Below are 13,038 nucleotides of genomic sequence, written 5' to 3' on the forward strand. Positions count from 1 at the left end.
GAACATTACTTTTATCATTCATGACATAATATCATGTTACTGTTACCTACATGCCTTTATATGGGGAGAACCAAGTTTTTATACTGTGTGATGTGGTGGACATTTCTGTAGAGTTGAGTGGGCAATATCCATGTCTAGGCCACTTATATTGTTGTGTTAATATGCTTAACTACTTAGAAACTGGCACCCATTGGTCATTATCAATTGAATAGGCTGATAAATATATCACCCCAAATTAATGCTCTATTTCCCCAAGAGCAGCTACATAGTCTCAAATAGATAAAATAAATGATAATTGTCTGTTCTGTGAAAGATAAGAGTATGTTGGCCATGTTTTGTGTTCCTTTAACTTAACTCTTTGAATTAGCTTGGCTCTCTTTTTAACTCATGAATGCAAAAGCAGTCTTCTAAAGTAACCATAACAATGAATTTGCCTATTAAATAATGTTAAACCACAAAGTAATAAAACACCTAGCTTCAACTCAAAATAGTAACCTTGGCTTAATGTCTAGTGAACAAATGGACTCTTTAGCTACAAGAAAAGGCACACAATAACTCCACATAACTGAGTTTTATATATAAATAAATATTTATAGAAAATGTAAACAGCATTTAGGTTCAAAGCCTGGACTGTGAAAATACCCCTCTTCCTTCAGGAATAATATCACAACACTTTAAGTGCAAAATAAAAAAATATATAATCTTCCCACAGTTCATATTAGAATAATAAACACCAATTAGATGTCTCCCTTTGAGTCACTTAATGACAATTATAATAATTTGTGGGCCTACACACTCACACAGTCCCTAAAAGCCAGCAAAATGAACTACTACCTAAGTTAACCTTAACTTGTGTCAGACTTGAATTCAAATGCAAGAGCAGCTTTATATAAATGTAGTAGTAGTAGTAGTAGTACTAGTAGTAGTAGTAGTAGTGTTATGAGAGGGAAGGTGATGTTTGTTCAGACTAGCAGGGACTTAGGTGGGACAGTTAACAAAGCATTATCCAGTTTCTGTCTATTGTTGATCCCTCCCCCCACCACCACCCTGATTGGTCCATCAGAGTCATTGTGAGTATTTAACATAGCTCTGTTTTAGCTCCATGACACAGTCATGACACAGTTCCATGTGTGCAAGTTCCTGAGGCTGAACTCTCTTCTGGACTAAAGGTGAAGTATAGATAGATAGATAGATAGATAGATAGATAGATAGATAGATAGATAGATAGATAGATAGATAGATAGATAGATAGATAGATAGATAGTAGGTTGATGCACCACTTGATGCAGGTTAGAGTTGTCCTATCTAAAAAAGAAGGTAACATTTGAATTCCCCATCAAAAAATACATACAATAGACATCCAATTTGTTTTTGAGATGGATAGGGTACAATTGGCAATTATAAAATACCAATTGATGCAGGTTAGAGTTGTCCTATCCCAAAAAGAAGGTAATATTTGAATTCTCCATCAAAAAATACATACAATAGACATCCAATTTGTTTTTTTAGATGGATAGGGTACAATTGGCAATTATAAAATACCAATTGATGCAGGTTAGAGTTGTCCTATGCAAAAAAGAAGGTCATATTTGAATTCTCCATCAAAAAATACATACAATAGACACCTTTTTTTTTTTTTTGCAGCCTTTTTTTCGCGGCCTCGTCCATGGACGCGTCCACGGCCGGCCGTTTGCGTCCACGGCCGCGTCCACGGCCGCGTCCCCGGCCGTCTGCGTCCACGGCCGCGTCCACGTCCACGGCCGCGTCCACAGCCGGGCCGGCCGGCCGTTTGCGTCCGCGGACGCGACCTTGCGTCCACGGCCGTTTTTTTCGCGGCTGCGTCCATGGACGCGTCCGTGGACGCGTCCATGGACGTGGACGCGGCGGCCAGCGGCTGTCTCTCCTAGATGCAGATAAACGAGAAGGGATTACTGGAGTGAGATAGAAAAACAAGCCCAACATCGCAGAAAGAAAGGAGAGAGAGAGAGAGAGAGAGAGAGAGAGAGAGAGAGAGAGAGAGGGAGGAAAGAAGTAAAGGAGAGAGAGGGCAAAAAAGACAGGAGAATAGTCCAAGTCCAATTTTTTTGAATATATATATTTTTTGATTTACCAGACTGTAAACCACAAACTAGTCATTTTGAATTTGTTAAATTGTCAATGCACTCACCCCTCATTTTGTTCAATTGTCTGTTTTAATGTTATCTGCTCCCTTTGCTGAATATTGCTTGTACGGACTTATACTGTTGTTCCACAAACTGTTGGAACAAAATGAGGGGGGAGTGCATAAAGAATGTAACAGATTAAAAACTTCTAGTTTGTGGTTTACACTCTGGTAAATCAAATAAATATCTATATTCAAAATGTTAAAATATGGACTTAAGACAGTTTTTCGTCTCAGGTACTCAATTGAAAGTTGAAACCCTTATGGTTACTTTTTCCTACATTCTCAGAGTGGAATCTTTCTTTGCCCCTTTCTCTTAACACATCTGCTGCCTCTTAATCTGAAGGTTGCTTGGTGCCTCGGCGCCACGTCGTTTCCTCCGTCGGCCGCCGCTATTATTTTGAAGGGCCGGAAGGGGGTTGTTTTTGTTTTTTTGGATTATCACTTGACGGCAACGATTACGTCATCTAGTCACATGACAGTGTGCGACAAGAAGATGAAGATGGCTGCGCCCTGCCTTTTGCCTTGTTTACATTTAGATCTGCTGCAAAATGTCTCAAAATGGCTATTTTGTTTAAATGAAGTTTCTTTATGGGCCTCGCCATTGACTTAACATTGAGGAGCTTCACTTCGCGTGCACGCCCAACGTGCGTTGTAAACAAATCGCCGACATTACCGATGCGAGCGGGACCGGAGCGACATTAAGTAAGTAATAATATCTTTACTGTATATACAGTAAGATTCACAGTCCTCACCGTCAACGGCGCCATGGTATTAACCCTTTCAATGACAATCCTCACCGTCAACGGCGGCGAAAAAGTTAATTATCCGCACCCCCTTCTCTCCATCGTTAATTGAGCTCCGAGGGCTCTCTGAGTTCAATTAAAACTGAGGATTTTACTCTGTACAGGGCAGGCAAGTCCACTGCTCTCCCCTGGCCCCGTTTAGCCTCTGTTGGGGAAATACGCAGAGGATTACTTCCATCGAATTAGGCCCTCAAAAAACACCACAAGACCGGGTTCTCATTCTTTTGGCCCGCACCATGCATTGTTGGGCGGGTTGGCGGGGCCGTTGGCGCGTGTCGAGAGGAGTCCCAAGTCGGGTCAGGTTAGTGCCGGTCCGTCAGGTGGGCTTGTTAGGCCCGGTTCGGGTTGTGTCAACAGTGTTTCAGGCTTCTGCCGGAGCTGTGTTTGCTCCCATGCAGTGTGATTGGGGGGGGGGGGGGGGGGGGGTGTTGTTCTCAAACGTGATGGTCCAAGGCTGAGAGTCGGTTGATGCACACAGCTCATTGGCCCCGAGGACTGCTGTGTACTTTGACAATGTGAAAACAGCAGATCTACAAGCTCACAATGCGTTGACTTGCACCGAGAGTGCTGTGAGTATATCTGTCCTTTGCATATTTCAAGAACAACCCAACCGATCAATTGGAGTTATGAAGTACTCAACTGAATATAAGATCATTTTGTTAATATTAAAAAGATTTAAAAAAAATAACATTGTTTGCTAAAGAAATCAGTAAAAGGGTCATACAAAAAATATATATAAAAATAGGTCATGCAAAAACAAACAAAAAACATGGCCTTCATGTAAAAGATTAAAAAGATAAAAACAAACAATGAGACAAAAATCAATCAGCAGTCAATAAAAGCCACAAATTATATTCAAAAGTCTACGGGACTTGGCAACATGAAGGCCACATCTCCTGTATTTCTGTGCTTTGGTCTTTTTATTCATAATGGAAAATCATCACGAAGAAAGCATGTCACCACCGAGATGATTAGAGCGCCAATGGCCCATGAGTTTTACCAAGGAAAGAGCAAAACAAATGTGCAGCCCCCTGTCTGTGTGTGTGTCTGTCTGTGTGTGTGTGCGTGCGCGCGTGGTGTGTGTGTGTGTGTGTGTGTGTGTGTGTGTGTGTGTGTGTGTGTGTGTGTGTGGCAGAATGGTATCACTCTGCCTCGGTAGCTATGATGACTCCCAGCTCTACACTTAGCCCACTTCTCTGTTGTTCTCTGGGAATAACAGAGGAAGCCATTTCTCCACAGAGCAAAGACATCTGTTACCTGTTACACACACACACACACACACACTGGACGGAGGACATTAACATACATTAGCCATGCCTCTCGGCTAAACACACTGTCCTCATCATGGAAGCGTCAACAGGCTGATCAGTATGAAACACACGCACACACACACGCACAGAAGCGCGCGCACACACACACACACACACACACACACACACACACACACACACACAGACACACACACACACACACACACACACACACACACACACACACACACACACACACACACACACACACACACACACACACACACACACACACACACACACACACACACACACACACACACACACACACACACGATGTGAAAATGTCATATCACAATTATTGTGACAAAAGAAATCGCGATTTATGATATTATCACGATAATCAAAATCCATTATCCTGGGGCCAAACATTGGCCAAAAAATAGCAGATCTACAAGCTCACAACGCGTCGCAACAATAATCAAAATCCATTATCCTGGGGCCAAAAAATTGCAGATCTACAAGCTCACAACGCGTCACGTTGCGACGTGTTGTGAGCTTGTAGACCGGCTATTTTTTGGGCAAAGACATTTGATAGAGAGTGAAAAAAAGACTGTATCAAGTACGTAGCCTATATTGTAAGTACCTTTTACCAATTATAGAGCGTTTAAGTGGATATGCAGCTCGGCAAATAAAAGTTGAATTGATCCCAGTGCATGATGGAGGACGATATCACGATAAATTAAATCTCCACAATGCGATTATCGTGAGTGTTTTTTATCACGATAACCGATAATATCGTGTATCGTCCCATCCCTAACACACACACACACACACACACACAGTTTTGACAGTTTTGGCAGATCAAAGATTTATTCAAATGAGATACCGGTACTTTAGAGGACTTAACTTCATTATAGAAGTAAAGAGGGTAAAAATGATGTTTACATAATTTCCACTGGAGATCTAGAAATGGGAACAGGAAACGTAAAATGGCAGGCGCATGTTTAGATTGCCGAAATGTTGGGCTTATGAGTTCCAGGCAGGGATACTACATATCAATCGTCGTCCTACCCAACACTAGGGCATTCACGAATAGTGATTTTTAGTATTCAAATTATTCGACCTCAAAGTATTCGAATAGTCGAATATTCGACAGGACTGGCCAAACTGTCAAATATTAACACTTACTGCCAATTAAAAATGCCCTCGAGTGGCATTAGTGCCAGCCCTCTCCATAGACTTCCATGTAATTTGTAGTGCACAGATCATGCACACCCATGCACAGATCATGTACCATGTTTGTGCAGGCTGTTCACAGCTTTCAAACAAAAAAAAAAGATTGGAAATCCGTTCAGGCATTCTTGAGATAATAGCCATTATGTTTTACATGTTATGTAAACAAAGATGGCTGCCCTGTATAAAGATGGGGTTGTATGGGGGTGGAACATGCAAAATCGCGATTGAAATCATGTTTACTAGATTTAATGGGGTCCAAAAAGATTTAAAAAAATAAATAAAAATTAGTAAAAGTCGCCCAAAGTCGCTTGGCAGGGAAGCCCATAGTGAGAAAGTTGCTCTAAAAGTCGCCTGGCACTGTATGAGTTAAGTAAGCAAGAGGCGTTCTGAGCATGTAGATCTGCTATTTTCACAATAATGTATCTGTGGAACCGAGTCGCATTAAATGTAATACCTACAATTCCAAGTGCTTGTCAGGGTGGGGGTCCCCAGTTCAAATATGTTCATTTTGGGGGTCACGGCCTAAAAAGGTTTGAGAAGCCCTGGTATTATAGAGCATTAACAAATTCATTCACCAGGGGCATTGACAACTCATTCTTATGACTTCCTATCTAGCCAAGCTTTATAAACTATATATTTTTTAAAAGAAAACAATAAAAAAAAAAAGTGAATATTCGACTTCGGTGAACAACGTTGAATAGTGACTTTGATATTCGAAATATTCGAATATTTGGTGAATGCCCTACCCGACACCAGGGTCTACATTTCTCTACGTAAGAAAGACCATCTTCAACCACTTGTCGTTGCAGTCGGGCAGAAACCTCTTTTCTCCATATTCTTTTTTATTGTATTTTTTATCATTTTTATCCCATGATTTTTGTAACCCATTGTTTCACCCAGTGCCAATTGCCTAACCTGTTTCTGCTCTCCCTCTGCCATGCCTGGGGAGCCCCGGCTGGCCAGGGGGAGGCAGTATAGAAGAAACCTAGATTAAAGCATATATCTACCCTAGGAGACACGGGGAGAACATGCAAACTCCACACAGAAAGGCCCTTTTGCCAACCCCAAGATAATGTTTTATTCACTGAAATAAGTTCTGGGCTGCGGCTTCAAATTTAAGACTGGATATTTATCATGCAGCATCTTCTGTCCTCAATAACTTCCCTCTGTTTCCCTGCTCAAATCAATCAGCCCCCCCAAAAAAGGGCCACACGCGTGTATATGAGAAATATAAACACAGTGTTTCCTACATTCAGCAACGCTCTGCTCTCACTTTGCTCAGGGGAGGACAACAGAATGATAGAAACGGAGGATTAAAAACGTGGGAGAGTGGAGAGAAAGGAAAATAAAGCCAGACGAGGAGGAGGGAGACGAGATGAGAGAACAGGCCATGGGGACTGGGGAGAGGAGAGAATGGAACAGGTACGTGCACACATATACATCAAAGGGGGCTTGAGCCCCTGCCCTATAATCCGTCTGTAAAAAGTGCCCTCTCCAGACCATGAATGCAGCATCTTATGCTGAAAGAATTGCCCTCAATGTAGAAATCCATGCCGTGAGTACGCCACATCTCCAGTATTGCCTTTTTTATGCTTAACACTTATGTTGCAATGATTTTTTCTCTTCAATGTCTCGCGTTGCCATGGTTACCATAGACTTCCATGTAATTGTGCAATTGTGTAAAAAGTGCACGCCCATGCCTAGATGATGCACCACGTGTGTAGATGCTGTTCACAGCTTTCAAACAAAAAAATCCGCTTGGAAATCCGTTCAGGCATTCATGTTTTATGGGCCATTATGTTTTCTTCAGATGTAAACAAACATGGCTGCCATGTCTGAAAGAATGGGTTGGTATGGGGGTTAAACATGCAATTTCGCGATCGCGATCATGCCTAATACATTTCTGGAGGTCCCAAAAAAAAATTTGGAAAATTTTTTTTGAATTTTTTATTTTATTTTTTTCAAAAACGGCCCAAACTCGGGAAACTCGGGGTTGGCACAGCGTTGGTATCAATACAAACTCGGGAAACTCGGGGTTGGCACCAGATGTGTTAAGTGTGGTAAGTACCGAAACTAGCGGACCTCCAAGCTCACAACTAGGGCTGCGAATCTTTGGGTATCCCACGATTCGATTCAGAATCGATTCTTGGGGTCACGATTCACGTTTTTTTTTTTCTTTGATTCTTTAAAATCCAAACGATTCGAATTCAGAAACGATTATTTTCCGATTTAAAAACAATTCTCGATTCAAAACGATTCTCTATTCACTTCATATATCAGGATCTAGTACATTTACGTAGCTTTTAGATTTTTTGAAAACCCTATGTTTCTATGTCAGCAATCTGGCCAGCCATCGTCAAAGAAAAGGTTCTTTTCACTTAACTGGAGCTCAGTTAGTCTGTTCTTGAGAGACTACTATGTCAGTGGTTCTCAAACTTTTTCATGTGAAGGACCCCCAAACTGATATTTATTTGGCCACGGACCCCCATCTCAAACTATTTAGTTCCAGGGACCACCCAGAAGTAAACTTTGAGTTACAAATGTTCGCTTTAAAAATACATAATATTCAAAGATTTGCACACATTTTCACGACTTTTTCAAAAAATAGCAGATCTACAAGCTCGCAGCGCGGCACTCGGTGCCGCGCTGTGAGCTTGTATATCTGCTATTTTTCAATAGTTTCTAGGCCTAAATGGGTAGGAGGAGAGGGAGAGACGGACACAAAAGATAGAGGGAAGGATAATATATTGGGGTGAAGAAAAGACAGCCATAGATGAACGGAGACAGCCAGAACCAGAGGCGCGAGGAGGAGAGACATGTGTGGGATGGATGCTCCACACATGGCAGCCATGAGAGCAAGGCACACACAGGAATCCTCCTTTACCTCCTGAGCCTTTGAGAGCCCAGCTATCTCCTCTCCTCTCCTCCTCTCCCACAGAAGACCTCCCTGTTCGCCCAGACCGCTATCAAACCATAAGTGCTCCATCAAGGGATAGAGAGGCATAAGATCCTGAATAAACCGGCTGGCTTTTCCATTCTTTGTGCTAACCCCCCCCCCCCCCCCCCACCCCCCACACACACACACAGGGGTGTCGCGCCACATTCTGGGCCCTGGGTACAAGGATTCATTGACTGCGAACACATTATTACGCATAATTTTGAAGAAAAGCAGATATACAAGCTCACAGCACGGTGCCACGCTGCAAGCTTGTAGAGATCTGCTATCTTTGAAAAATCGTGAAAAATTGTGTCAAATCCTTCTAAGGTTAAAAAAAAAAAAAAAAAAACTATGTTTCCCATCTCAAAATATTTAGTTTTAGGGACCTCCCAGAAGCAAATTTTGAGTTACAAATGTTCACTTAAAAAATTACATATATTCAAAGATTTACACACATTTCCACGACTTTTCAAAAATAGCAGAACTACAAGCTCGCAGCGCGGCACTCGGTGCCGTGCTGCGAGCTTGTATATCTGCTGTTTTTCAATAGCTAAAGTATAAAATAATGAAGGCCCCTCCAACCTTGGGCCCTAGTAACTCAGTCCCACTCCCCCCCCCCTGTGACGCCCCTGCCCACACTCTCACACACACACACACGCACAGTCGCACACACACACACACACACACACACACCTCCCCGACTACACACACCTCCCTGACTACAACTAAAGTGTAACAAAGTTGCACCCACCAAAACGTTCAAATGAAAAGAAGGGGCCCCCAGGAGCCCAATCCGATCCTTCTTGTCTCTTTGAGTGTGTGTTGATGTCAAAAGGGAGACTGTTTTTGGTTGTGTTTGACAGAGCGTGTTGACAGAGCCAACCGTGCGTGTTTATCCTGCGCTGTCACATGTGTGCCGATAACGGCTTTGTCTGGACAGGCTGCGTGTGGAGGTGGATGTTGATGTGTGTGCACGTGCGTGCGTGTTGAGACAAGAACCCTCCCTATCTACGATCTGGCTGAAAACACACATACATGTGTTTTGACAACTGCATCCGTCCGTAGTACCAAGTATGAAAGAGCGCTGCATGTTTGTATATCGTCGTTGTCGGGCGAAAATCTTGTATGTCCAAAAGCGTTCGTTTTGTATTTATCATTTAAAAAACGAACTAAACTAGTGAAAACAGCCAATCTACAAGCACACAACGCCTCGTGTGCTTGTAGATCTGCTGTTTTCACTAGTTTTGTGCGACGGGCCTTGTATGATGAAGCTTTACTTGAGGCTTTACTTGGTGAAAAAACGTACAAAGTTGAAACTTGGAGATACGAGGTTTCTGCCCGGCGGTGGCGATGTGTGTGTGTGTGTGTGTGTGTGTGTGTGTGTGTGTGTGTGTGTGTGTACAGTACGATTGTATATACATTTTGGTTGCCTGGGAGCCTACTGTATACTTAACGTGTGAGGAGGGGTAAACCTAGAAGTGCAGTGGTGAGATGATGATGTGTATGTTGTGTAGTCATGCTCAGTGTGTGGCACGGCCCACCTGCAGCAGAGTCCCGTGGATGTGGTTGTGCTGGGTCTGGGGTCCGTAGGGGTCCACGGGCAGGTCTTGCAGTAAGGTGTGAACAGTGGAGGGGACCTGGGTGACAAGCACAAACGGAACCAGCGCGCGAGCCGCCATCTGCCTGGTCCGGTACACTGCGGACCGACCGCACCTGGAACGCACAAACACACAAGAGGTTTGTAAGACTGTGATCCAGTGTTGATTTTGTCGACTAAAACTATGACGAAAAATGTTTGTCGACTGCGTTTTTTTCACTGACAAAAACGAAATAAAAACTAAGCTGTGATGACTAAAACTAAGACTAAATATATTGACAATTTCGTCAACAAAATAAAAACTTGACTAAAACGTTGGGGAGGGACTAGTGGAGAAGAGTCATTTTATGTTTGGTTGCTCTCAGATGTTGCGTGTTGAAAATAGCCGATCTACAAGCTCACAACATGTCGCAGCGCGATGCGTTGTGAGCTTGTAGATCTGCTATTTTCCGCACGCAACCAAGTGTAAAATCAGTCATTACGATGCCATCAAGGTCCGCCAAAACACATTTTAGTTGACAAAATCAACTGTAGATTTAGTCGCCTAAAAACGTATGATATTTAGTCGACTAAAATTAGACTAAAACTAAAGCTTTTCAGGTGACTAAATTATGACTAAAATTAAATGATAATTTATTCAAAAGACTATGACTAAAACTAAATCAAAATGTGCTGTCAAAAACAACATTGCTGTGATCAAAGTAAAAATGTCAAGCGTGGGGCCCGGACCACTGGCATAGCGGTCTGCCGGTGCAGCCAGGCTCAATGTGGCCTGAAAGCGTTGTGGGTTCGAGTCCCGACCCCGGCAGCCTTCATACGAGTCACTACCCATCTCTCTCTACCCATTTCCTGTCAACCTACTATGCTAAATAAAGGCATAAAAATAAATGAAACTAAAATGCAAACATGGGCACATGCAGGTCACATTTGCATGGGTATTTTGTCTGTTTGATAATACTGTTATACACTTCTATGGTCTTGGCTTTTCTGTTATGCTAAGCGAGCCTTAATGAAGTCAGCAGAGTGAGTCATCGGTCTGTTAACAACTTGTGGTTTTCATCATCATAATTATATTCCTGTCACCATAAAATTTCCATTTCGTGGACAAATTCTTTTGCCGTCTGACATTTTTGGGCCGTCCTTTGAGGACACACAGAGCTGACAGGGAGAAGCCAGTTTGATGATGAGGAGAGTGGGACAATTTTTATGTTTATATTACATAAAAGGTTACTCATGCGCGGACACACACACACGCATGTGCGCGAGCGCCAATGCAGGGCAAACAACGGTAATGAGTGGCTCTACAATCCCACAGCCTAAACAGATGTATGTCAACATTACATATTCAAATCACCATTTACCTATCCAGTAATTAGCAGATCCCATTTTGATTTCACCCACAAAGATCAAACGCACACAAATCCCCACAGAGTCATTTACAGTATGCGTTGGTGACGGGGAATGTGGCCAGTCACCCTGAGCCGGGGCTAAAATTAGACATGTTTACAAGCTGATAGCCCTTCCTTCTCTGGTGTCATAACACTGCCAGGGTGGGACATGACCAAGACTTGAATGAAATTAGGTCAATAGATGCCTGGTGACCAGAGAATAGGGGTGGGCGATATGGAAAAATACAATATCACGATATTTTCCCAAGCTGTATCACGATACACAATCTTATCACGATTCTTTTTCATGTTGGTTTACCACCTAAAAGGTAACAAAGACTAAAAGAAAAAGGAGTAACAGAACATTTAGACCAGCAGTCATCAATGTGGGGTCCAGGGACTCTCTGGGTTCCTTTTAGACTTAGAAATACTGATTTAGACAAAAATGCAGGTTTAAATGAATTCTGCAATGAATCTCTGTATTAACAATTCATCAGGATTTTTTATACAGCTCCCTCATTGTATCACGATATATAGTTAAATATCAAAGGGTAAACCAAATAACCCAGCTATGGCACCATGGTCCAAATCATAGTCAGACTGAAACATAGATGATGGAAAGTAACTAAAGTAGCATGGAGTGCACAGTAAAAGCCTCAGTCCTCAAGGCCAATCGACCATTTGGTTCAATTTGTGTGCCCCTCAAGTTAAAGGACAACTTTGTTTTTTTTTTCACAACAAGGGTTCATATTTTAGATTATAATTCGAGAAAAGAAAAGATGAGTGTTAAAATGTTTTCATTTACTGCTTTCTATCATTTTAGCGATTTTAATTACTTTGATTTCAGTGGTTGCGGGCATGCATGCAAGTGGCTAAATATGTATTTTTGGACACAATAAGCCCATTCCCAAGATGCACCACAATCCTTCATGGGCAGATGTGACTTATGGGGGCTAGTAGTGTTACTGTAAATAGTAATAAAGAAATCGCCGGCTTATTGTGTCTAAAAAAATAGATATTTAGTCACTTATATGCATGCCCCCAACCACTGAAATCAAAGTCATTAAAATAGCTAAAACTATAGAAAGACACTCATCTTTTCTTTTCTCTAATTAGAATCTAAAATATGAACCCTTGTTGTAAAAAAAAACAAAGTTGTCCTTTAAATGAACACTCAGGATTTTAAAGTCTGCATCAGTGCACGGTGCATGCATGTTGTTTGCCGTTTGCGGGGCCCGTGACGGCACTAGGACAGGGTGGTTTACGCCTAGCCTGGCCAAACAGCTTGGCCCTGCTGCTGCTGTGCGGTGGAAAATCCTGCGGGCGCTTCCAGAACGAGGAGAGGGGATCGTCCATCCATCACTGGAACGGAATGTGGAGATGAGCACCATGTTCTGGCAACGAGGAGCGATGATGTGTTTAAAGATACAGAGATACACAACAATGTACGGACACACACACAGATGCATGCCCATGTTCAAACACGCGGACATTACATAAAGTACATGTTTGGTAGTTTTTTTTTGGTGTGTAGACTGTGCACCTCGTGTACACTGCCCATGTTCTCTAAAGGCATGATAAAACAGACGTGTGTGTGTGTTTGTGTATGTGAGGGACCTGGGGTAACAAGTGCTAAATGCTGATAATTCTTAGGTTTTG

At 42.4% G+C, this 13,038-nt stretch overlaps 1 protein-coding gene across 1 annotated transcript in view; it reads right to left on the minus strand.

Annotated features, from left to right (window-relative positions):
• Positions 1 to 13,038, minus strand: part of thada (THADA armadillo repeat containing) — a 195,239-nt gene that overhangs the window by 71,808 nt on the left and 110,393 nt on the right. Inside the window, exon 29 of the mRNA XM_080741000.1 lies at positions 9,936 to 10,107. Within this exon, the coding sequence (XP_080597126.1) occupies positions 9,936 to 10,107 (172 nt within the window). The remainder of the gene's footprint in view (positions 1 to 9,935; positions 10,108 to 13,038) is intronic.

Source organism: Nannobrachium achirus (assembly GCF_963921795.1).
Source record: "Nannobrachium achirus genome assembly, chromosome: 13".
NCBI lineage: Eukaryota > Metazoa > Chordata > Actinopteri > Myctophiformes > Myctophidae > Nannobrachium > Nannobrachium achirus.